At 47.1% G+C, this 26,395-nt stretch overlaps 1 protein-coding gene across 2 annotated transcripts in view; it reads right to left on the reverse strand.

The window, feature by feature from the left end:
- The window catches only part of ANKRD44 (ankyrin repeat domain 44), a 158,842-nt gene that overhangs the window by 67,180 nt on the left and 65,267 nt on the right, over positions 1 to 26,395 (reverse strand). For both annotated transcript variants that reach the window (XM_038749028.1, XM_038749029.1), the window contains exons 7-13: positions 23,904 to 24,046; positions 22,948 to 23,160; positions 13,646 to 13,724; positions 10,122 to 10,236; positions 6,030 to 6,112; positions 2,549 to 2,666; positions 443 to 511 (exon numbers count right to left, since the gene is read on the reverse strand). In XM_038749028.1, coding sequence (XP_038604956.1) covers positions 443 to 511; positions 2,549 to 2,666; positions 6,030 to 6,112; positions 10,122 to 10,236; positions 13,646 to 13,724; positions 22,948 to 23,160; positions 23,904 to 24,046 — 820 coding nt within the window. The remainder of the gene's footprint in view (positions 1 to 442; positions 512 to 2,548; positions 2,667 to 6,029; positions 6,113 to 10,121; positions 10,237 to 13,645; positions 13,725 to 22,947; positions 23,161 to 23,903; positions 24,047 to 26,395) is intronic.

Genomic DNA, 26,395 nt, shown 5'->3' on the forward strand with positions numbered 1-26,395 from the left:
AGTACAAGTTGGTAACATGTAGAGACCCAGCAGTGGATATGTACAAGTAAAATAAATAGAGTAATAAATATGTACAAACATATATACATATATATAGGTCAGAGTACACGGTACACGGTGCCTGTATCGTGTTCATGGTACACGGTATCTGCACACAGTAAGTGCTCAATAAATAATAATACAAAATAATAATAATGATGGCATTTATTAAGCGCTTACTATGTGCAAAACACTGTTGTAAGCACGGAGGAGGTTACAAGGTGATGAGGTTGTCCCACGGGGGGCTCACAGTTTTAACCCCCATTTTACAGTTGAGGAAACTGAGGCACAGAGAAGTGAAGTGACTTGCCCACAAGTCACTAAGTGACTTAAGTGACTTAATAAACACAAGTGACTAAATGAATATAACAAGCCTTAGAGCTGAGCTCCCATATTCCGTTACCGGCCGTATTGGTCCTTTTTCCGGAAATCCGCTCCGCTGCTCTGCAGGGCTTCGACACATTCCACATTCCTGGAAAGACAGGATTTTTTTTACGGTATTTGGGATTTTTTTGTTTGTTTATTTGTTTTTACGGTATTTGTTGGGCTCTTACTACGCGTCACGCATTATTCTAAGCGCCGGGGTGAGTATGCGTTAATCAGGCTGGACACGGTTTCAATCCCTAACAATAAACAGTTCCCAAGCGCTCAATAAATACGATTGAATGAGTTCCAATCCCTAACAGGAACAATAAACAGTTCCAAAGCGCTCAATAAATACAACTGAATGAATGAATGAATCCCACAGGGGCTCACGATCTAAGTTGGAGAGAGAATCAAGCAATTGATCGATTGGATTTATTGAGCGCCTATTGTTTGCAGAGCACTGTATTAAGCGCTTGAGAGAGTACAGCGTGGCTCAGTGGAAAGAGCCCAGGCTTGGGAGTCGGAGGTCATGGGTTCTAATAATAATGATAATAATAATAATAATAATAATAATGGCATTTATTAAACGCTTACTATGTGCAAAGCACTCTTCTAAGCGCTGGGGTTATTTAAGGTGAGCAGGTTGTCCCACATGGGGCTCACCATCTTCATCCCCATTTTCCAGATGAGGGAACTGAGGCCCAGAGAAGTGAAGTGACTTGCCCAAAGTCACCCAGCTGGCAATTGGCGGAGCGGGCATTTGAACCCACGACCTCTGACTCCAAAGCCCGGGCTCTTTCCACTGAGCCACGCTGCTTCTCTAAGTCACTTCACTTCTCTGGGCCTCAGTGACCTCATCTGGAAAATGGGGATGAAGACTGGGAGCCCCCCGGGGGACAACCTGATCACCTTGTAACCTCCCCGGTGCTTAGAAAGTGCTTTGCACATAGTAAGTGCTTAATAAATGCCGTCATTATTATTATTATTATTTGGGTAAGTAATTTCACTTCTCTGTGCCTCAGTGACCTCATCTGTAAAATGGGGATGAAGACTGTGAGCCCCCCATGGGACAACCTGATCACCTGGTAACCTCCCCGCTGCTCAGAACAGTGCTTTGCACATAGTAAGCGCTTAATAAATGCCATCACTATTATTATTTCGGTAAGTAATTTCACTTCTCTGTGCCTCAGTGACCTCATCTGTATAATGGGGATGAAGACTGTGAGCCCCCCGTGGGACAACCTGATCACCTTGTAACCTCCCCAGCGCTTAGAACACCTATATATATGTATATCACCTGCAAATATGTCTACCACCTGTATATATGTATATACGTTTGTACGTATTTATTACTCTATTTATTTTATTTGTACATCTTTTTCAATCAATCAATCAATCAAACTGATTGATTGTACATCTTTTTATTCTATTTATTTCATTTTGTTAATCTGTTTTGCTTTGTCGTCTGTCTCCCCCTTCTAATAATAATAATAAAGGTATTTGTTAAGCGCTTACTATGTGCCCAGCACTGTCCTAAGCGCTGGGGAGGTCACAAGGTGATCAGGTTGCCCCACGGGGGGCTCACGGTCTCAAACCCCATTTTCCAGATGAGGGAACTGAGGCCCAGAGAAGTCCAGTGACTTGCCCAAAGCCACCCAGCTGACAATCGGAGGAGCCGGCACTTGAACCCACGACCTCTGACTCCAAATCAATCAACTGTATTTATTGAGCGCTTACTGTGTGCGGAGCACCGAACTAAGCGCTCGAAAGGCAAAGCCTGTGCTCTTGCCACTGAGCCCCGCTGCTTCCCTACTTGTCAATTGGAGGAGCCGGGACTTGAACCCATGACCTCTGACTCCAAAGCCCGGGCTCTTTTCCACTGAGCCCCGCGGCCTCTGTCGGGTAGGGACCGTCTCTGTATGTTGCCACCTTGGACTTCCCAAGCGCTTAGTCCAGTGCTCTGCGCACAGTAAGCGTTCAATAAATACGCCTGAGTGAATGAATGAATGAATAAATGCCATCATTCATCCTTATTATGCTTTGCACATAGGAAGCGCTTAATAAATGCTATTATTATTATTATTATTATCTCTGGTTTTCCCTCAGGAGCAGGTCCCGGACCCCCGGGGGATCCGACACTCACCCCCCGGCGGCGGCGGCGTGGAGACAGGTCCTCCCAAAGCTGTCGGGCGTGTCGATGGCGAAGCCCGGGGACGGCCCAGGGTCTGCGGGTGTAGAGGACGCCCCGCCGGGCTTCGGGCCTAGGCCGCGCGGAGGAGACGGCGTCGAGGAGGAAGCCGCAGGGAGCGGGAAAACCGTGGCCCAAGGAAACCCCGGCAGCCGGAGGAGGTTGGGAAAAAAATAATCATCATTATTCATTCATTCAATCGTATTTATTGAGCACTTACACAAGAATAATAATAATAATGGTATTTATTAAGCGCTTACTATGTGCCAAGCACCGTTCTAAGCGCCGGGGAGGTTACAAGGTGATCGGGTTGTCCCACGTGGGGCTCCCAGTCTTCCTCCCCATTTTCCAGATGAGGTCAGAGGCCCGGAGAAGTGAAGTGACTTGCCCAAAGTCACCCGGCTGACAAGTGGCGCAGTCGGGATTCGAACCCATGACCTCTGACTCCCAAGCCCGGGCTCTTTCCACTGAGCCACGCTGCTTCTCAGTGGCTTAGTGGGTAGGAGCGTGGCTCAATGGAAAGAGGCCGGGCTTTGGAGTCAGAGGTCATGGGTTCGAATCCCAGCTCCGCCACTTATCAGCTGTGTGACTTTGGGCAAGTCGCTTCACTTCTCCGTGTGACCATGTGTGACTTGCCACAAAGCTGACAATTGGCGGGGCCGGGATTTGAACCCGGGACCTCTGACGCCTCCAAAGCCTGTGCCCTTTCCACTGAGCCACGCTGCTTCTCAGCTGCTACCTCAGCGCTCAGCACAGTGCTTGGGACAGGATAAGCGCTCATCGGGTGCCATAATGATGATTATGGGGATTATGATTATGATGATGGGGAAGCAGCGTGGCTCAGCGGAAAGAGCCCGGGCTTTGGAGTCAGATGTCATGGGTTCAAATCCCGACTCCGCCACTTGTCAGCTGGGTGACTATGGGCAAGTCACTTCACTTCACACTGCTTTGCACATAGTAAGCGCTTAACAAATACCACCATTATCGTTATTATCACTATGGGTTCAAATCCCGGCTCCGCCACTTGTCAGCTGTGTGACTTTAGGAAAGTCACTTCACTTCTCTGGGCCTCAGTTCCCTCATCTGGAAAATGGGGATGAAGACTCTGAGCCCCACACGGGTCAACCTGATCACCCTGTATCCTCCCCTGCGCTTAGAACAGTGCTTTGCACATAGTAAGCGCTTAACAAATACCAAAGTTATCATTATTATTATTAAGCCACGCTGCTTCTCAACAGATACATAAAATACTATAATAGATAGGGCACAATCCCTGCCCCCCGTGGGGCTCACAGTCTTTATCCCCATTTTACAGAGGAGGGCACTGAGGCCCAGAGAAGTGAAGTGACTTTCTGCACACAGTAAGCGCTCAATAAATACAATAAATACGATTGATGATGTCTGTCTATCTATCTCTCGGGAGTCGGGGCCCCAGGAGGGCACGGCCTCCAAAACTGGACACAAAAACACCCCCCCCGCCCCAGCCAGAGGGAAACACGGGGGCCGCCGATCAGTCAATCATATTTATTGGTATATTATTTATATTTATAATAATACATATAATATAATAGATTTATATTATATGTATTTATTGATATATAATACATACATATATATGATATATGCATATATACATATAAATACGCATATATACATACATGCGTATGTATATACATATATACATGCATATATATACATATAATATATTATTATATACATAAATATATATTGTAATCATATATGATTATTATTACATTATATTATAAACATTATTTTATATTATTGCGAAATATATTTATGTGTGTGATAATAATATTATGTGTATATATGTATATATGCATGTATATATGTACATATGCATGTATGTATGTATATATGCATGTATGGATGTATATACATATGTATATATGTATGTATGTGTATAAACGTATATGTGTGTGCATATGTATATGTATAAATATATATCGTGATAATATATAATAATGTATAATATAATTATATCATATTTAATTAAATATAATTATACATGCATATAATATATATGATAACATGCATATTATTATATATTGTTACATATATTATAATATTATGTATTATGCTATATTATAGATTACATTTTGTATATGATATAATATGTGATATATAAGACATATATATTATATATTATTATATATTATTACGATAAATATTGACATATGTGTTATATAATATATTATATAATTATATTATTGTATAATATATAATATATTTATGTATGTTATCTATGTATTATCTATTATCTATCATCTATTATCTATATATATTATCTATAAATATCATATATATTATTTATATTATATATATTATATATAATCGTATTTATTCATGTTGTCTCCCCCTTCTAGACTGTGAGCCCACTGTTGGGTAGGGACCGTCTCTAAATGTTGCCGACTTGTACTCCCCAAGCGCTTAGTACAATGCTCCGCACACAGTAAGCACTCAATAGATACAATTGAATGAATGAATGTTGCCAACTTGTACTTCCCAAGCGCTTAGTACAGTGCTCTGCAATACAGGAAGTGCTCAAGAAATACAATTGAAGGGATGAATGACTATTGAGCGCTTCCTGTATGCAGAGCACTGTACTAAGCGCTCGGGAGAGGACAACACAACAATAAACAGACACATTCCCCACTCAATATGAGCTTCCTGTATGCAGAGCACTGTACTAAGCGCTCGGGAGGGGACAACAGAACAATAAACAGACACAGTCCCTGCCCACAACGAGCTTCCAGTCTAGACGGGGAGACAGACATGAATGGAAATAAATAAAGGACGGGTCTGGACGTGAAGTGGCGTGGGGATGAAGAAAGGGCGCACATTAGGGTGACATAGAATCATCGTAATAACGACGGTATTTGTTAGGCGCTTACTATGTGCCAGGCTCTTTTCTAAGCGCTGGGGGAGATCCAAGATATTTAGGTTGGACACAGTCCCTGTTCCACGTGGGGCTCCCTGTCTTCATCCCCATTTTACCCGTGAGGCAACTGAGGCCCAGAGAATCAATCAATCCATCGTATTTATTGAGCGCTTACTGTGTGAAGAGCACTGTACTAAGCGCTTGGGAAGTACAAGATGGCAACATATAGAGACAGTCCCTACCCAACGGTGGGCTCACAGTCTAACAGTCTAAAGGAGAAGTGAAGTGACTTTCTCAAGGTCCCCCACCGAGATTAGAACTCACAACCTTCTGACGCCCCCCAGGCCTTTGCTCCATCCATTATTCCTTCATTCATTCAATCGTATTTATTGAGCGCTTCCTGCGTGCAGAGCACCTGACTAGGCCTCACTGCTTCTCGACAGAGCAATTCCTTCCACCCCGGGTTGGAGACTCGAACCCACAATCCCTGGCTTAGGTGGAGGGGGAAGCGCTTACTACATCCCGGAGGTGTCCTACCTGACGACAGGAGTTTCTTGCAGCAGTCGGCGTGGGCGTACAACGCAGCCAGGTGAAGGGGGAACATGTGATGGACCCCACGCCTGAAAGACAAGAAGGGGCCGCCGTTTTGAAAGAGCCAAAGTCGTCCGTTCGAAAACGGAGCCGCCAGCGGACAAGGCGGCGCCTCTTAAATAGGCCGCGTTTTGATCTCTGGATGGAAGGGAGAATCAATCTATCAATCAATCAATCAATCAATTGACCGGTGGTACTGATTGAGCGCTCGCTAAGTGCAGGGCACTGGTCTAAGCGCTTGGGAGAGGAAGGTAGAAAGCATCATCATCATCATCAATCGTATTTATTGAGCGCTTACTATGTGCAGAGCACTGTACTAAGCGCTTGGGAAGTACAAATTGGCAACATCTAGAGACAGTCCCTACCCAACAGTGGGCTCACAGTCTAAAAGGGGGAGACAGAGAACAAAACCAAACATACTAACAAAATAAAATAAATAGAATAGATATGTACAAATAAAATAAATAAATAAATAAATAGAGTAATAAATATGCACAAACAGAAAGCAGATACGTTCCCGGCGGGTAAAGAGATTAATAATAATAATGATAATGATGATGGTAGTAGTTAGGCTCTTACTAATAATGATGGCATTTAGGAGGCGCTTACTAGGTGCCAAGCACCGTTCTAAGCGCTGGGGGAGATACCAGGTGAGCAGGTTGTCCCATGGGGGGCTCACGGCCTTCATCCCCATTTTCCAGATGAGGGAACTGAGGCCCAGAGAAGTGACGTGACTTGCCCAAAGTCACACAGCTCACAGGTGGTGGAGCCAGAATTCGAACCCATGACCTCTGACTCCAAATAATAATAATAATAATAATAATAATAATGGCATTTGTTAAGCGCTTACTATGTGCAAAGCACTGTTCTAAGCGCTGGGGGGATACAAGGTGATCAGGTTGTCCCATGGAGGGCTCACAGTCTTAATCCCCATTTTACAGATGAGGTAACTGAGGCTCAGAGAAGTTAAGTGACTTGCCCAAGGTCACACAGTAGACATGCGGCGGAGCCGGGATTCGAACCCATGACCTCTGACTCCAAATAATAATAATAATAATGGCATTTGTTAAGTGCTTACTATGTGCAAAGCACTGTTCTAAGCGCTGGGGGGGATACAAGGTGATCAGGTTGTCCCGCGGAGAGCTCGCAGTCTTAATCCCCATTTTACAGATGAGGGAACTGAGGTTCAGAGAAGTTAAGTGACTTGCCCAAGGTCGCACAGCAGACACGTGGTGGAGCCGGGATTCGAACCCATGACATCTGACTCCAAAGCCCGGGCTCTTTCCACTGAGCCACGCTGGTAGTAGTTAAGCGCTTACTAATAATGATGGCATTTAATGATGGCATTTATTAAGCGCTTACTATGTGCAAAGCACTGTTCTAAGCGCTAGGGGAGATACAAGGTGATCAAGTTGTCCCACGGCGGGCTCACAGTCTTAATCCTCATTTTCCAGATGAGGTCGCTGAGGCCCAGAGAAGTGAAGTGACTTGCCCAAAGTCACACAGCTGACAGTTGGTGGAGCCGGGATTCGAACCCGTGACCTCTGACTCCAAAGCCCGGGCTCTTACCACTGAGCCGCGCTGCTTCAGTCTCCATCCCCATTTGACAGGTGAGGGAACCGAGGCCAAGAGAAGTGAAGTGACTTGCCCAAGGTCACACAGCAGACAAGCGGGAGAACCGGGATTAGAACCCGGGGAAGCAGCGTGGCTCAGTGGAAAGAGCCCAGGCTTGGGGGTCAGAGGTCGTGGGTTCGAATCCCGGCTCCACCGCTTGTCAGCTGGGTGACTTTGGGAAAGTCACTTCACTTCTCTGGGCCTCAGTTCCCTCATCTGTAAAATGGGGATTAAAACCGTGAGCCCCACGTGGGACAACCTGATCACCTTGTATTCATTCATTCAATCATATTTATTGAGCGCTTACTGTGTGCAGAGCACTGGACTAAGCGCTTGGGAAGTCCAAGTCGGCAACATCTAGAGACGGTCCCTACCCAACAACGGGCTCACAGTCTAGAAGGGGGAGACAGACGACAAAACAAAACATGTGGACAGTGCTCTGCACACAGTAAGCGCTCAATAAATACAACTGAATGAATGAATGAATAAATGTGGACAGGTGTCAAGTCATCAGAATAAATAGAAGTACAGCTAGATGCACATCATTAACAAAATAAAATAAATAGAATAGTAGCTATGTACCAGTAAAATAAATAGAGTAATAAATCTGTACAAACCCCAGCGCTTAGAACAGTGCTTGGCACATAGTAAGCGCTTAATAAATGCCATTATTATTTATTATTATTATGATGGTATTTGTGAAGCGCTTACTATGTGCCAAGCACTGTTCTAAGCGCTGGGGGAGGTTACAAGGTGACCAGATTGTCCCACGGGGGGCTCACCGTCTTCATCCCCATTTGACAGATGAGGGAACTGAGGCCCAGAGAAGTTAAGTGACTTATAATAATAATAATAATAATAGCAAGCACTGTTCTTAGCACTGGGGGGGGGATACAGGGTAATCAGGTTGTCCCATGTGGGGCTCACAGTCTTAATCCCCATTTGACAGATGAGGTCACTGAGGCCCAGAGAAGTTAAGTGACTTATAATAATAATAATAATAATAATAATAATAGCAAGCACTGTTCTAAGCACTGGGGGGGGATATACAGGGTAATCAGGTTGTCCCATGTGGGGCTCACAGTCTTAATCCCCATTTGACAGATGAGGTCACTGAGGCCCAGAGAAGTGAAGTGACTTGTCCAAAGTCACCCAGCTGACAAGTGGCGGAGGCGGGATTTGAACCCATGCCCTCTGACTCCAAAGCCCGGGCTCTTTCCATTGAGCCACGCTGTTTCTCATTATTGTTATTATTATTATTATTATTATTATTATTATTATTATTATCATTATTATTATGACCTTAAGCCTTGGTCTTTCAATTGAGCCAAGCTGTTTCTCATTGTTATTATTATTATTATTATTACCTTAAGCCTTGGTCTTTCCATTGAGCCATGCTGTTTCTCATTATTATTATTATTATTATTGTTGTTATTATTATTATGACCTTAAGCCTTGGTCTTTCCATTGAGCCATGCTGTTTCTCATTATTATTATTATTGTTATTATTATTATTATGACCTTAAGCCTTGGTCTTTCCATTGAGCCATGCTGTTTCTCATTATTATTATTATTATTATTCTTATCATTACCTTAAGCCTTGGTCTTTCCATTGAGCCACGCTGTCTCTCATCATTATTATTATTATTATTATTATTATTATTATTATTATTATGACCTTAAGCCTTGGTCCTTCCATTGAGCCACGCTGTTTCTCATTATTATTATTATTATTATTATTATTATTATTATTATTGTTATTATTACGACCTTAAGCCAAGGCTCTTTCCACTAGGCCACACGTCCAGGAGGCCTTCCCAGACTGAGCCCCTTCCTTCCTCTCCCCCTCGTCCCCCTCTCCATCCCCCCCTCCTTACCTCCTTCCCCTTCCCACAGCACCTGTATATATGGATATATGTTTGTACATATTTATTACTCTATTTATTTATTCATTTATTTTACTTGTACCTATCTATTCTATTTATTTTATATTGTTAGTATGTTTGGTTTTGTTCTCTGTCTCCCCCTTTTAGACTGTGAACCCACTGGTGGGTAGGGACTGTCTCTAGATGTTGCCAACTTGGACTTCCCAAGCGCTTAGTCCAGTGCTCTGCACACAGTAAGCGCTCAATAAATACGATTGATGATGATGATGATGATGACTTTAAGAGGACGGCTAGGGCGATGCCACATATACGTCTCTTCTCGACTGTGAGCCGGTTTTCTGGGTAGTGGCCGTCCCTATCTGTCGCCGAATTGTTCTTTCCAAGTGCTCAGTCCAGTGTCCCGCACACCGTAAGCGCCCCGTAAACACAACCGAAGGACCGAATGAGTGAACTGGACGGAAAACCCGCCAAATTATCAATCTCCGGTGGCTATTTGGGGAGCGCCCTCGGGCCTGCCCCGCGGGAGGGGACGGCTCACTTGGTGGCCTCGGCGCCGTTGGTGAGGAGGGTGTTGATGAGCAGCTCGTGCCCGTGTCTGGCCGCCATATGCAGGGGGGTGTTCCCGTCCTTGTCCACGCAGTCGATCTCCCCTCCTGAAATGAAAATAATAATAAAAATGGCATTTGTTAAGCTCTTACTATGTGCCAAGCACTGTTCTAAGCGCCAAGGCGGTTACAAGGTGATCAGGTTGTCCCACCTGGGGCTCCCAGTCTTCATCCTCTTTTTATAATAATAATAATAATAATGATGGCATTTATTAAGCGCTTACTATGTGCCAATCAATCAATCAATCAATCGTATTTATTGAGCTCTTACTGTGTGCAGAGCACTGGACTAAGCGCTTGGGAAGTACAAGTTGGCAACATATAGAGACAGTCCCTACCCAACAGTGGGCTCACAGTCTAAAAGCACTTGTCCACGCAGTCGATCTCCCCTCCTGAAATGATAATAATAATAATAATGGCATTTGTTAAGCGCTTACTATGTGCCAAGCACTGTTCTAAGCGCTGAGGCGGTTACAAGGTGATCAGGTTGTCCCACGGGGGGCTCCCAGTCTTCATCCCCTTTTTATAATAATGATAATAATGATAATGATGGCATTTATTAAGCGCTTACTATGTGCCAAGCACTGTTCTAAATGCCGAGGCGGTTACAAGGTGATCAGGTTGTCCCACGGGGGGCTCCCAGTCTTCATCCTCTTTTTATAATAATAATAATAATGATAATGATGGCATTTATTAAGCGCTTACTATGTGCCAATCAATCAATCAATCGTATTTATTGAGCGCTTACTGTGTGCAGAGCACTGGACTAAGCGCTTGGGAAGTACAAGTTGGCAACATATAGAGACAGTCCCTACCCAACAGTGGGCTCACAGTCTAAAAGCACTTGTCCACGCAGTCAATCTCCCCTCCTGAAATGATAATAATAATAATAATGGCATTTGTTAAGCGCTTACTATGTGCCAAGCACTGTTCTAAGCGCTGAGGCGGTTACAAGGTGATCAGGTTGTCCCACGGGGGGCTCCCAGTCTTCATCCCCTTTTTATAATAATGATAATAATGATAATGATGGCATTTATTAAGCGCTTACTATGTGCCAAGCACTGTTCTAAGCGCCGAGGCGGTTACAAGGTGATCAGGTTGTCCCACGGGGGGCTCCCAGTCTTCATCCCCTTTTTATAATAATAATAATAATAATGATGGCATTTATTAAGCGCTTACTATGTGCCAAGCACTGTTCTAAGTGCCGAGGCGGTTACAAGGTCATCAGGTTGTCCCACGTGGGGCTCCCAGTCTTCATCCCCTTTTTATAGATGAGGTAACTGAGGCCCAGAGAAGTGAAGTGACTTGCCCAAAGTCACACAGCCCACAATTGGCGGGGCCGGGGTTTGAACCCATGACCTCTGGCTCCAAGTAATAATAATAACAATGATGATGGCATTTATTAAGCACTTACTATGTGCAAAGCACTGTTCTAAGCACTGGGGAGGTTACCAGGTGATCAGGTTGCCCCACAGGGGGCTCGCAGTCTTCATCCCCATTTTCCAGATGAGGGAACTGAGGCTCAGAGAAGTTAAGTGACTTGCCCAAGGTCACACAGCAGACATGTGGTGGAGTCGGCATTGGAACCCATGACCTCTGACTCCAAAACCAGGGCTCTTTCCACTGAGCCATGCTGCTTCTCTTCTCCGGGCCTCAGTTCCCTCATCTGGAAAATGGGGATGAAGAGAGTGAGCTCCACGTGGGACAACCTCATCACTTTGTAACCTCCCCAGGGCTTAGAACAGTGCTTGGCACAGAGTAGGCGCGTCACAAGTACCATGATTGTTATGATTATTCATTCATTCAATCGTATTTATTAAGCGCTTACTATGTGCCAATCAATCAATCAATCGTATTTATTGAGCGCTTACTGTGTGCAGAGCACTGGACTAAGCGCTTGGGAAGTCCAAGTTGGCAACATCTAGAGACAGTCCCTACCCGACAATGGGCTCACAGTCTAGAAATTGTTATTGAGTATAGTGCTTAATAATAATAATAATAATAATAGTAATTATTATTATTGATAAGAGCTTTCTAGGAGCCAAGCACTGTTTTAAGCACTAGGGTAGATAGAGAAGGGAAGCAACATGGTGGACGTCACTAGAGCCCGTGTGCTGGGGAGTCTGAAGGTCAAGGGTGGAGAAGTGGCGTGGCTCAGTGGAAAGAGCCCGGGCTTTGGAGTCAGAGGTCACGGGTTCAAATCCCGGCTCCGCCAACTGTCAGCTGGGTGACTTTGGGCAAGTCACTTCACTTCTCTGGGCCTCAGTTCCCTCATCTGGAAAATGGGGATGAAGACTGGGAGCCCCAAGTGGGACAACCTGATCACCTTGTATCCTCCCCCGCGCTTAGAACAGTGCTTTGCACAGCCCACTGTTGGGTAGGGGCCGTCTCTATATGTTATCATCATCATCAATCATATTTATTGAGCGCTTACTATGTGCAGAGCACTGTACTAAGCGCTTGGGAAGTACAAATTGGCAACATAGAGAGACAGTCCCTACCCAACAGTGGGCTCACAGTCTAAAAGGGGGAGACAGAGAGAACAAAACCAAACACACTAACAAAATGAAATAAATAGAATAGATATGTACAAGTTAAATAAATAAATAAATAAATAGAGTAATAAATATGTACAGACATATATCCATATATACAGGTGCTGTGGGGAAGGGAAGGAGGTAAGATGGAGGGGGATGGAGAGGGGGACGAGGGGGAGAGGAAGGAAGGGGCTCAGTCTGGGAAGGCCTCCTGGAGGAGGTGAGCGCTCAGTATATGTTGCCAACTTGTACTTCCCAAGCGCTTAGTACAGTGCTCTGCACGCAGTAAGCGCTCAATAAATACGATTGACTGATTGATTGATAGTAAGCGTTTAATAAATGCCATCATTATTATTATTATTATTATTAAGTGGCGGAGCCAGCATTTGAACTCATGACCTCTTCATTCATTCATTCAATCGTATTTATTGAGCGCTTACTGTGTGCCGAGCACTGTACTAAGCGCTTGGGAAGTACAAGTTGGCAACATATAGAGCCCGGGCTCTTTCCGCTGAGCCCACCTTTTAGACTGTGAGCCCACTGTCGGGTAGGGACCGTCTCTAGATGTTGCCAACTTGTACTTCCCAAGCGCTTAGTACAGTCTCTGCACACAGTAAGCGCTCAATAAATATGACTGATTGATTGAGCCACGCTGCTTAATAATAAACGCCATCATTATTATTATTAAAACAAATCAAACCAATGCATTCCAAGGGGGCTGGGCTCACCAGGCCCCAGAGCACCTGAGGGGAGAGGTGGGCCGCCGCCGCCGCCGCCATCTTCCTCTAGGCCCAAGCGCTTAGTACAGTGCTCTGCATACAGTAAGTGCTCAATAAATATGATTGAATGAATTAATTAATTAATTAATGTCACCTTCCGCCCCCCCAAACCGTCCCCACCCCATCCGCGGGCCCGCTCACCGTTCTGAATGAGGGTCTCCGAGCGCGTGAACCTCCCGTGGATGGCCGTCATGTGTAGTGGACTCCTACCGTCCTTGCTCTGTGGGGGCAAACAGACGCGGGGGGTGACCGGAGGGTCGGCCGAGGGGCGTCCACCCTCCGCCCACGGCCGGGGACGAACCGCCGGGCCTCGCGATGGAGGTGACACAAATCCGGGCCCAAATGACCCCGTCCTCTGGCCGCTCTCCCCTTCTCCCGACCGCTCGTTATCCTTGCGTCCTTAAGGGATTGATGATGATGATGATGGCATTTATTACACCCTTACTCTGTGCAAAGCACTGTTCTAAGCGCTGGGGAGGTCACAAGGTGATCAGGTTGTCCCACTGGGGGCTCACGGTCTTCATCCCCATTTTACAGATGAGGGAACTGAGGCACAGAGAAGCACCCCAGTGCTTAGTATCATGCCTGGCAAATGATAAGCGCCTAACAATTTATATTTTTTTATAATGGTATTTGTTAAGCGCTTACTCTGTGCAAAGCACTGTTCTAAGCACTGGGGAGGTCACAAGGTGATCAGGTTGTCCCACGTGGGGCTCACGGTCTTCATATCCATTTTACAGATGAGGGAACTGAGGCCCGGAGAAGTGAAGTGACTCGCCCAAAGTCACCCAGCTGACAAGTGGAAGAGCCGGGATTTGAACCCATGACCTCTGACTCCCAAGACTGTGAGCCCCACATGGGACAGGGACTGGGTCCAACTAGATTTGCTTGTGTCCACCCCAGTGCTTAGTATCATGCCTGGCAAACAATAAGCGCCTAACAATTTATATTTTTTTATAATGGTATTTAGTAAGCGCTTACTCTGTGCAAAGCACTGTTCTAAGCACTGGGGAGGTCACAAGGTGATCAGGTTGTCCCACGAGAGGCTCACAGGCTTCATCCCCATTTTCCAGATGAGGGAACTGAGGCCCAGAGAAGTGAAGTGACTTGCCCTAAGTCACACGGCTGACAAGGGCCTTGTGGGTAATAATAATAATAATAATAATAATAATAATAATAAGGGCATTTGTTAAGCACTTACTATGTGCAAAGCACTGTTCTAAGCACTGGGGAGGATACAAGGTGATCAGGTTGCCCCACGTGGGGTTCACAGTCTTAATCCCCATTTTCCAGATGAGGTAACTGAGGCGCAGAGAAGTGAAGTGACTTGCCCAAAGTCACCCAGCTGACAAGGGGAGGAGCCGGGATTTGAACCCATGACCTCTTACTCCAAAGACTGTGAGCCCCACATGGGACAGGGACTGGGTCCAACTGGATTTGCTTATGTCCACCCCAGTGCTTAGTATCATGCCTGGCAAATAATAAGCGCTTAACAATCTATATACATTTTTATAATGGTATTTATTAAGCGCTTACTCTGTACAAAGCACTGTTCTAAGCGCTGGGGAGGTCACAAGGTGATCGGGTTGTCCCACCTGGGGCTCACACTCTTAGTCCCCATTTTACAGGTGAGGGAACTGAGGCACAGAGAAGTGAGGTAACTTGTCTAAAGTCACACAGCTGACAAGTGGCAGAGCGGGATTTGAACCCACGACCTCTGACTCCAAAGCCTGGACTCTTTCCACTGAGCCACGCTGCTTCTCTTATATCTGATACATGCATTTATATTTCTATATATTGATGCTAGAGACGCAGCGTGGCTCAGTGGAAAGAGCCCGGGCTTTGGAGTCAGAGGTCATGGGTTCAAGTCCCGGCTCCACCAATTGTCAGCTGTGTGACTTTGGGCAAGTCACATCACTTCTCTGTGCCTCAGTTCCCTCATCTGTAAATGGGGATTAAAACTGTGAACCCCCCCGTGGGACAACCTGATCACCTTGTAACCTCCCCAGCGCTTAGAACAGCGCTTTGCACATAGTAAGCGCTTACTAAATGCCACCATTATGAAATAAATAAATTAGGGATACGGACATAAAGAAGGGATATGGACACAGAGAAGCAGCGTGGCTCAATGGCTTAGGAGTCAGAGGTCACGGGTTCAAATCCCGGCTCCGCCAATTGTCGGCTGGGTGACTTTGGGAGAGTCGCTTCACTTCTCTGGACCTCAGTGACCTCATCTGGAAAATGGGGATTAAAATTGTGTGAGCCCCCCGTGGGACAGCCTGATCACCTTGTAACCTCCCCAGCGCTTGGAACAGTGCTTTGCACATAGTAAGCGCTTAATAAACACCATTATTATTATTATTATTATTATTACTGATGCCTGTTTACTTGTTTTGATGTCTGTCTCCCCCCTTCTAGACTGTGAGCCCGTTGTGGGCAGGGACTGTCTCCATTTGGCGCTCAATTGTACTTCCCAAGTGCCTTCCAGACCGTGAGCCTGCTGTTGGGTAGGGACCGTCTCTCTATGTTGCCAACTTGGACTTCCCAAGCGCTTAGTACAGTGCTCTGCACACAGTAAGCGCTCAATAAATACCACTGAATGAATGAATGAATGAGTAACTGACTCCCAAGCCTGGGCTCTTTTCACTGAGGCCTTCCCAGACTGAGCCCCCTTTTTGTCCTCTCCTCCTCCCCATCCCCCCAGCTCTACCTCCTTCCCCTCCCCATATCACTTATATATATATATTTATATAAAATTATTACTCTATTTTACTTGTACATATTTACTATTCTATTTATTTTGTTAAAGATTTGCATCTAGCTTCAATTCTATTTGTTCTGACGATTTTGACACCTGTCCACATGCTTTGTTTTGTTGTCTGTCTCCCCCTTCTAGACTGTGAGCCCGTTGTTGGGTTGGGATCATCTCTATCTGTTGCCGACTTGGACTTCCCAAGCGCTTAGTACAGTGCTCTACACACAATAAGCACTCAATAAATACAACTGAATGAATGAGTTCTATCTATTCTGATGGTATTGACACCTGTCTACATGCTTTGTTTTGTTGTCTGTCTCCCCCTTCTAGCCTGTGAGCCCGTTGTTGGGTTGGGACCATCTCTATCTGTTGCTGACTTGTACTTCCCAAGCGCTTAGTACAGTGTTCTGCACAAAGTAAGCGCTCAATAAATAAAACTGAATGAATAAGTTCTATCTATTCTGATGGTATTGACACCTGTCTACATGCTTTGTTTTGTTGTCTGTCTCCCCCTTCTAGCCTGTGAGCCCGTTGTTGTGTAGGGACTGTCTCTAGATGTTGCCGACTTGGACTTCCCAAGCGCTTAGTCCAGTGCTCTGCACACAGTAAGCGCTCAATAAATACAACTAAATGAATGAGTTCTATCTAACTAAGACTGTGAGCCCACTGTTGGGTAGGGACCATCTCTATATGTTGCCAATTTGGACTTCCCAAGCGCTTAGTCCAGTGCTCTGCATACAGTAAGCGCTCAATAAATACAACTGAATGAATGAACGGTATTGACCCCTGTCTCCCTGTTTCGTTTTGTTCCCTGTCTCCCCCTTCTAGCCCGTGAGCCCGTCGTTGGGTAGGGACCGTCTCTAGATGTTGCCGACTTGTATTTCCCAAGCGCTTAGTCCAGTGCTCTGCACACAGTAAGCGCTCAGTAAGTACAACTGAATGAATGAGTTCTATCTCTCTATTCTGACGGTATTGACACCTGTCTCCATGTTTTGTTTTGTCGTCTATCTCCCCCTTCTAGCCTGTGAGCCCGTCGTCGGGTAGGGACCGTCTCTAGATGTTGCCGACTTGGACTTCCCAAGCGCTTAGTCCAGAGCTCTGCACACAGTAAGCGCTCAATAAATACAATTGAATGAACCGCTCCAATGTGCCCTTTCCTCTCCATCCGAACTGCTCCCACGTTAATCCAATCCCTCATCCGACTGTCTCGGCCTCCTGTGAGCCCACTGTTGGGTAGGGACCGTCTCTAGATGTTGCCAACTTGGACTTCCCAAGCGCTTAGTCCAGTGCTCTGCACACAGTAAGCGCTCAATACGATTGATTGATTGATTGATTGATTGATTGACCTCCCAGCCTCCTGTCCCTCCCCACTCCGGTCTGTACTACGCTCTGCCGCCCGCCTCATTTTCCTACAAAAATATTCAGTCCCCATCTCCCCTTTCCTCAATACCCTCCGGTGGTTGCCTGTGCCTAGAGAAGCAGCGTGGCTCAGTGGAAAGAGCCCGGGCTTGGAAGTCAGAGGTCCTGGGTTCAAGTCCCGCCTCCGCCAACTGTCAGCCGTGGGACTTTGGGCAAGTCATTTCACTTCTCTGGGCCTCGGTTCCCTCATCTGGAAAATGGGGATTAAGACTGTGAGCCCCCTGAGGGACAACCTGATCACCTTGTAACCTCCCCAGCGTTTAGAACAGTGTTTTGCACGTAGTAAGCGCATAACAAACGCCATCGTTATTATTTCTATTTTGGGAAGCAGCGTGGCTCGGTGGAAAGAGCCCGGGCTTGGGAGTCAGAGGTCATGGGTTCCAATCCCAGCTCCGCCACATGTCTGCTGTGTGACCTTGGGCAAGTAACTTCACTTCTCTGAGCCCCAGTGACCTCATCTGTCAAATGGGGATGAAGATTGTATCCCCCCCCCCCCCCCACGGGCATAGAACACTGCTTTGCACATAGTAAGTGTTTAACAAATGCCATCATTATCATTATTATTATTATTATTATTATTATTATTACTAATAGAGCAACAGAACAGATACATTCCCTGCCCACAACAAGTTTCCGGTCTAGAAGGGGACAGCACTGTACTAAGCGCTTGGGAGAGGACAACAGGGCAACAGAACAGACACATTCCCTGCCCAGAACGATCTTCCAGGCTAGAGGAGAAGACAGGCATTCTTAGAAATAAATCAAATTACAGACGAACGGCCAGTCAGTCAATTGATGGTATTGAGCGCTTCCCACATGCACAGCACTGTATTAAGCGCTGGGGAGAGGACAACAGAGCAACAGAATAGATACATTCCTGCCCACAATGATCTTCCAGGCTAGAGGAGAAGACAGGCATTCTTAGAAATAAATCAAATTACAGACAGTCAGTCAGTCAATTGAAGGTATTGAGCGCTTCCCGTGTGCACAGCACTGGACTAAGCGGTTGGGAGAGGACAACAGAGCAACAAAACAGATACATTCCTGCCCACAATGATCTTCCAGGCTAGAGGAGAAGACAAGCATTCTTAGAAATAAATCAAATTACAGGCGAACAGCCAATCAAAGGTAATGAGCGCTTCCTGCATGCACAGCATTGTACTAAGTGCTTGGGAGGGGACAACAGAGCAACAGAACAGACACATTCCCTGCCCACAATGAGCTTCCGGTCTAGAAGGGAAGAGCACTGTACTAAGCGCTTGGGAGAGGACAACAGAGCAACAGAACAAACACATTCCCTGCCCACAACGATCTTCCAGGCTAGAGGAGAAGGCAGGCATTCTTAGAAATAAATCAAATGACAGACGAACGGCCAGTCAGTCGATCAACGGTATTGAGCGCTTCCCGCGTGCACAGCACTGTACTAAGTGCTTGGGAGAGGACAACAGAGCAACAAAACAGATACATTCCTGCCCACAATGATCTTCCAGGTTAGAGGAGAAGACAAGCATTCTTAGAAATAAATCAAATTACAGGCGAACAGCCAGTCAATCGAAAGTATTGAGCGCTTCCTGCATGCACAGCACTGCACTAAGCGCTTGGGAGAGGACAACAGAGCAACAGAACGGACACATCCCCTGCCCACAACAAGCTTCCAGTCTAGAAGGGGCGAACACTGTACTAAGCGCTTGGGAGAGGACAACAGAGCAACAGAAGAGACACATTCCCTGCCCACAAAGATCTTTCAGGCTAGAGAAGACAGGCATTCTTACAGATAAATCAAATTACAGACGAACGGCCAGTCAGTCGATCAACGGTATTGAGCACTTCCCGCGTGCACAGCACTGTACTAAGTGCTTGGGAGAGGACAACAGAGCAAGAAAACAGATACATTCCTGCCCACAATGATCTTCCAGGTTAGAGGAGAAGACAAGCATTCTTAGAAATAAATCAAATTACAGGCGAACAGCCAGTCAATCGAAAGTATTGAGCGCTTCCTGCATGCACAGCACTGCACTAAGCGCTTGGGAGAGGACAACAGAGCAACAGAACGGACACATCCCCTGCCCACAACGAGCTTCCAGTCTAGAAGGGGCGAACACTGCACTAAGCGCTTGGGAGAGGACAACCGAGCAACAGAAGAGACACATTCCCTGCCCACAACGATCTTCCAGGCTAGAGAAGAAGACTGGCATTCTTACAGATAAATCAAATTACAGACGAACGGCCAGTCAGTCAATCGACAGTATTGAGCACCTCCCGCGTGCACAGCACTGTACTACGAGCTTGGGAGAGGACAACAGAGCAACAGAACAGATACATTCCTGCCCACAATGATCTTCCAGGCTAGAGGAGAAGACAGACATTCATAGAAATAAATCAAATTACAGACGAACGGTCAGTCAATCGACGGTATTGAGCGCTTCCTGCATGCACAGCATTGTACTAAGCGCTTGGGAGAGGACAACAGAGCAACAGAACAGACACATCCCCTGCCCACAACGAGCTTCCAGTCTAGAAGGGGCGAACACTGTACTAAGCGCTTGGGAGAGGACAACAGAGCAACAGAAGAGACACATTCCCTGCCCACAACGATCTTCCAGGCTAGAGAAGAAGACTGGCATTCTTACAGATAAATCAAATTACAGACGAACGGCCAGTCAGTCGATCGACAGTATTGAGCACCTCCCGCGTGCATAGCACTGTACTAAGTGCTTGGGAGAGGACAACAGAGCAACAGAACAGATACATTCCTGCCCACAATGATTTTCCAGGTTAGAGGAGAAGACAAGCATTCTTAGAAATAAATCAAATTACAGGCGAACAGCCAGTCAATCGAAAGTATTGAGTGCTTCCTGCATGCACAGCACTGTACTAAGCGCTTGGGAGAGGACAACAGAGCAACAGAACAGACACATCCCCTGCCCACAACGAGCTTCCAGTCTAGAAGGGGCGAACACTGTACTAAGCGCTTGGGAGAGGACAACAGAGCAACAGAAGAGACCCATTCCCTGCCCACAACGATCTTCCAGGCTAGAGAAGAAGACTGGCATTCTTACAGATAAATCAAATTACAGACGAACGGCCAGTCAGTCGATCGACAGTATTGAGCACCTCCCGCGTGCACAGCACTGTACTAAGTGCTTGGGAGAGGACAACAGAGCAACAGAACAGATACATTCCTGCCCACAATGATCTTCCAGGCTAGAGGAGAAGACAGGCATTCTTAGAAATAAATCAAATTACAGGCGAACAGTCAGTTAGTCAATCGAAGGTATTGAGCGCTTCCTGCATGCACAGCATTGTACTAAGCGCTTGGGAGAGGACAACAGAGCAACAGAACAGACACATTCCCTGCCCACAATGAGCTTCCAGTCTAGAAGGGGCGAACACTGTACTAAGCGCTTGGGAGAGGACAACAGAGCAACAGAAGAGACCCATTCCCTGCCCACAAAGATCTTTCAGGCTAGAGAAGACAGGCATTCTTACAGATAAATCAAATTACAGACGAACGGCCAGTCAGTCGATCAACGGTATTGAGCACTTCCCGCGTGCACAGCACTGTACTAAGTGCTTGGGAGAGGACAACAGAGCAAGAAAACAGATACATTCCTGCCCACAATGATCTTCCAGGTTAGAGGAGAAGACAAGCATTCTTAGAAATAAATCAAATTACAGGCGAACAGCCAGTCAATCGAAAGTATTGAGCGCTTCCTGCATGCACAGCACTGTACTAAGCGCTTGGGAGAGGACAACAGAGCAACAGAACGGACACATCCCCTGCCCACAACGAGCTTCCAGTCTAGAAGGGGCGAACACTGTACTAAGCGCTTGGGAGAGGACAACAGAGCAACAGAAGAGACACATTCCCTGCCCACAATGAGCTTCCGGTCTAGAAGGGGCGAACACTGTACTAAGCGCTTGGGAGAGGACAACAGAGCAACAGAAGAGACACATTCCCTGCCCACAACGATCTTCCAGGCTAGAGAAGAAGACTGGCATTCTTACAGATAAATCAAATTACAGATGAACGGCCAGTCAGTCGATCGACGGTATTGAGCGCTTCCCGCGTGCACAGCACTGTACTAAGCGCTTGGGAGAGGACAACAGGGCAACAGAACAGATACATTCCTGCCCACAATGATCTTCCAGGATAGAGGAGAAGACAGACATTCATAGAAATAAATCAAATTACAGACGAACGGTCAGTCAATCGACGGTATTGAGCGCTTCCCACGTGCACAGCACTGTACTAAGCACTTGGGAGGGGACAACAGAGCAACAGAACAGACACATTCCCTGCCCACAACAAGCTTCCAATCTAGAAGGGGCGAACACTGTACTAAGCGCTTGGGAGAGGACAACAGAGCAACAGAAGAGACACATTCCCTGCCCACAACGATCTTCCAGGCTAGAGAAGAAGACTGGCATTCTTACAGATAAATCAAATTACAGACAAACGGCCAGTCAGTCGATCGACAGTATTGAGCACCTCCCGCGTGCACAGCACTGTACTAAGAGCTTGGGAGAGGACAACAGAGCAACAGAACAGATACATTCCTGCCCACAATGATCTTCCAGGCTAGAGGAGAAGACAAGCATTCTTAGAAATAAATCAAATTACAGGCGAACGGCCAGTCAATCGAAAGTATTGAGCGCTTCCCGCGTGCACAGCACTGTACTAAGCACTTGGGAGGGGACAACAGAGCAACAGAACAGACACATCCCCTGCCCACAACGAGCTTCCAGTCTAGAAGGGGCGAACACTGTACTAAGCGCTTGGGAGAGGACAACAGAGCAACAGAAGAGACCCATTCCCTGCCCACAAAGATCTTTCAGGCTAGAGGAGAAGACAGGCATTCTTAGAGATAAATCAAATTACAGACGAACGGCCAGTCAGTCGATCGACGGTATTGAGCGCTTCCCGCGTGCACAGCACTGTACTAAGCGCTTGGGAGAGGACAACAGGGCAACAGAACAGATACATTCCTGCCCACAATGATCTTCCAGGATAGAGGAGAAGACAGACATTCATAGAAATAAATCAAATTACAGACGAACGGTCAGTCAATCGACGGTATTGAGCGCTTCCCACGTGCACAGCACTGTACTAAGCACTTGGGAGGGGACAACAGAGCAACAGAACAGACACATTCCCTGCCCACAACGAGATTCTGGTCTAGAAGGGGAGACAGACATTCCCAGAAATCAGTATCGTATCCCGATGGCGGGTAGAGGGGGAAGCGTCCCGTCGGGGGATGGCGGGCACCTGGATGTTGACGTGGGCCCCGCTGTTGACGAGCAGGTCGAGGCAGAGGGCACCGTGGGCGGAGGCGGCGGCGAAGTGCAGGGGGCCGAAGCCCCCCAAGTTGGGCCGGTTGATGTTGGCGCCGGAGTCGATGAGTTCGCTCACGACGGCGTCCTGACCGTTGTGGCAGGCGAGGTGCAGGGCCGTGTTTCCGTAGACGTTGGCTTCGTCCACCTGCGGAGGCGGGGAGACGAGGCGGACAAGGCCCCAGCCGCCCAGTTATCCATCCATTCATTCACTCATTCATTCAGTCGTATTTATTGAGCGCTCACTGTGTGCAGAGCGCTGGACTAAGCGCACAAATCGGCAACATAAGTCATCTGTCTCCCCCTTCTAGCCTGGGAGCCCGTCGTTGGGTCGGGACCGTCTCTAGATGTCGCCGACTTGGACTTCCCCAGCGCTTAGTCCGGCGCTCTGCACACAGAACGGTGCTTTGCACATAGTAAGCGCTCCGTGGCTCAGTGGGAAAGAGCCCGGGCTTGGGAGTCGGAGGTCACGGGTTCAAATCCGGGCTCTGCCAACTGTCAGCTGGGTGACTTTAGACTGGGAGCCCACTGTTGAGTAGGGACCGTCTCTATACTTCCCAAGCGCTTAGTACAGTGCTGTGCACACAGTAAGCGCTCGATAAATATGATTGATTGATTGACTGACTTTGGGCAAGTCACTTCACTTCTCTGGGCCTCAGTTCCCTCATCTGGAAAATGAGGACTGTGAGCCCCTGTGGGACAACCTGATCACCTTGTAACCTCCCCAGCGCTTAGAGCAGTGCTTTGCACACAGTAAGCGCTTAACGAATACCATCATTATTATTATTATTATTATTAATATTAGTATAAAAAATACGATTGAACAAAGGAATGAATGAACGTATAGAGACGGTCCCTACCCAACGACGGGAGTCCCCGCGGCCCCCTCACCTCGACGCCCAGGTTGAGGAGGTGTTTGATGACGGCGATCTGTCCGTTGGCGGCGGCGGCGTGGAGGGGTGTGTAGCCCTTCTTGTCCTTGCAGGTGACCTCGGCCCCGTGGGTGATGAGCTGGGCGACCACTTCCAGGTGTCCTGAGGGAGGGACCCGGGGACGCGGGGAGGCCGTGAGCCCGTCGGAGGGTCGCTCTGCCCCCTCTCCGGCCCGCAAAGGCCGCCCCGCGTTGGGCCTCCATCTCGCCCTTCGGAGGAATCGCCCCACTGAGAAGGCAGCGAGGCTCAGTGGAAAGAGCCCGGGCTTGGGAGTCAGAGGTCACGGGTTCAAATCCCGGCTCCCCCGCATGCCAGCCGGGTGACTTCGGGCAAGTCACTTCACTTCTCTGGGCCTCAGTTCCCTCATCTGGAAAATGGGGGTGAAGACTGGGAGCCCCACCTGGGGCAACCTGATCACCTTGTATCCTTCTCAGTGCTTAGAACAGGGCTTTCTAGACCGTGAGCCCGCTGTTGGGTGGGGACCGTCTCTATCTGTTGCCAACTTGGGCTTCCCAAGCGCTTAGTACAGTGCTCTGCACACAGTATTGAATGAAGAAGGGAGGTGAGGTAGGAGGGGGCGAGGGGATGGACAGCCTTGAAGCCGAGAGTGAGGAGTTTCTGCCTGATGCGGAGGTTGATTGGTAGCCACTGGAGATGTCTGAGGAGGGGAGTGACATGCCCAGAGCGTTTCTGGACAAAGATTCATTCATTCATTCGTATTTATTGAGCGCTTACCGTGTGCAGAGCACTGTACTAAGCGCTTGGGAAGTCCAAGTTGGCAACATCTAGAGACAGTCCCTACCCAACAATCAATCAATCAATCATATTGATTGAGCGCTTACTGTGTGCAGAGCACTGGACTAAGCGCTTGGGAAGCCCAAGTTGGCAACATATAGAGACGGTCCCTACCCAACAGCGGGCTCACAGTCTAGAAGGGGGAGACAAAGAACAAAACAAAACATATAAACCAAATAAAATGAATAGAATAAATATGTACAAGTAAAATAAATTCATTCATTCATTCAAAGATGATCCGGGAAGTATAGACTGAAGCGGGCAGAGACGGGAGGATGGGAGGTCGGAGAGGAGGCCGATGCGGTCATCCAGTCGGGATAGGATGAGAGATTGAACCGGGAAGGGAGCGGTATGGATGGAGAGGAAAGGGCGCATCTTGGCGATGCTGCGGAGCTGAGACCGGCAGGTTTTGGTGACGGATTGGGTGTGAGGGGTGAATGAGAGAGCAGAGTCGAGGATGACACCAAGGTTGTATATGCTTTTATATATATATATATATATATATATATATAAGCATAATACTATAAATAGAGTAATAAATATGTAAAAATATAGACAAGTGCTGCGGGGAGGGGAAGGGGAGGGCAGATGGAGGGAGTTGGAGTGATGGGGAGGGGAGGAGGAGCGGAGAAAAAGGGGGGCTCAGTCTGGGAAAACCCTTTCGGTAGGGTTTTGAAGATGGGGAGGCAGGAATTGTGCTAGTTACTAAGCACTGGGGTAGATATAAGATCATCAGGACCCACAAGGGGTTCGCAGTCTAAATGTTGCCAACTTGTACTTCCCAAGCGCTTAGTACAGTGCTCTGCACACAGTAAGCACTCAATCAATCAATCAATCAATCAATCGTATTTATTGAGCGCTTACTGTGTGCAGAGCACTGGACTAAGCGCTTGGGAAGTACAGGTTGGCAACATAGAGAGACGGTCCCTACCCAACAGTGGGCTCACAGTCTAAAAATAAACACTCAATAAATACGATTGAATGAATGAATGCATTTATTTTACTTGTACCTATGCATTCTATTTATTTTATTTGGTTTATGTGTTTTGTTTCGTTGTCTGTCTCCCCCTTCTAGACTGTGAGCCCGTTGTTGGGTAGGGACCGTCTCTAGATGTTGCCAACTAGTACTTCCCAAGCGCTCAGTACAGTGCTCTGCACACAGTAAGCGCTCAATAAATATGATTGAATTAATGAATGCATTTATTTTACTTGTACATATGTATTCTATTTATTTTATTTGGCTTATGTGTTTTGTTCTGTTGTCTGTCACCCCCTTCTAGACTGTGAGCCCGTTGTCAGGTAGGGACCGTCTCTAGATGTTGCCAACTTGGACTTCCCAAGCGCTTAGTCCAGTGCTCTGCGCACAGTAAGCGCTCAATAAATACGATTGAATGAATGAATGAATAAATAAATAGGAGGGAGAATTGAATCCCCATTTTGCAGATGAGGGAACTGAGGCCCAGAGAGGTGAAGTGACTGGCCCAAGGTCACACGGCAAGTACGTGGCAGAGCCAGGATTAGAACCCAGGTCCTCTGACTCCCCGGGCTCTTTCCACTAAGTCCACGCTGCTTCTCATTCCCTGTCCACAACAAGCTAAAAGGCTAGAGATAATAATAGTAATTGTGGTCTTTGTTAAGCGCTTACTATGTGCCAGG

Source organism: Tachyglossus aculeatus, chromosome 7, assembly GCF_015852505.1.
Source record: "Tachyglossus aculeatus isolate mTacAcu1 chromosome 7, mTacAcu1.pri, whole genome shotgun sequence".
In the NCBI taxonomy this organism is placed as follows: domain Eukaryota; kingdom Metazoa; phylum Chordata; class Mammalia; order Monotremata; family Tachyglossidae; genus Tachyglossus; species Tachyglossus aculeatus.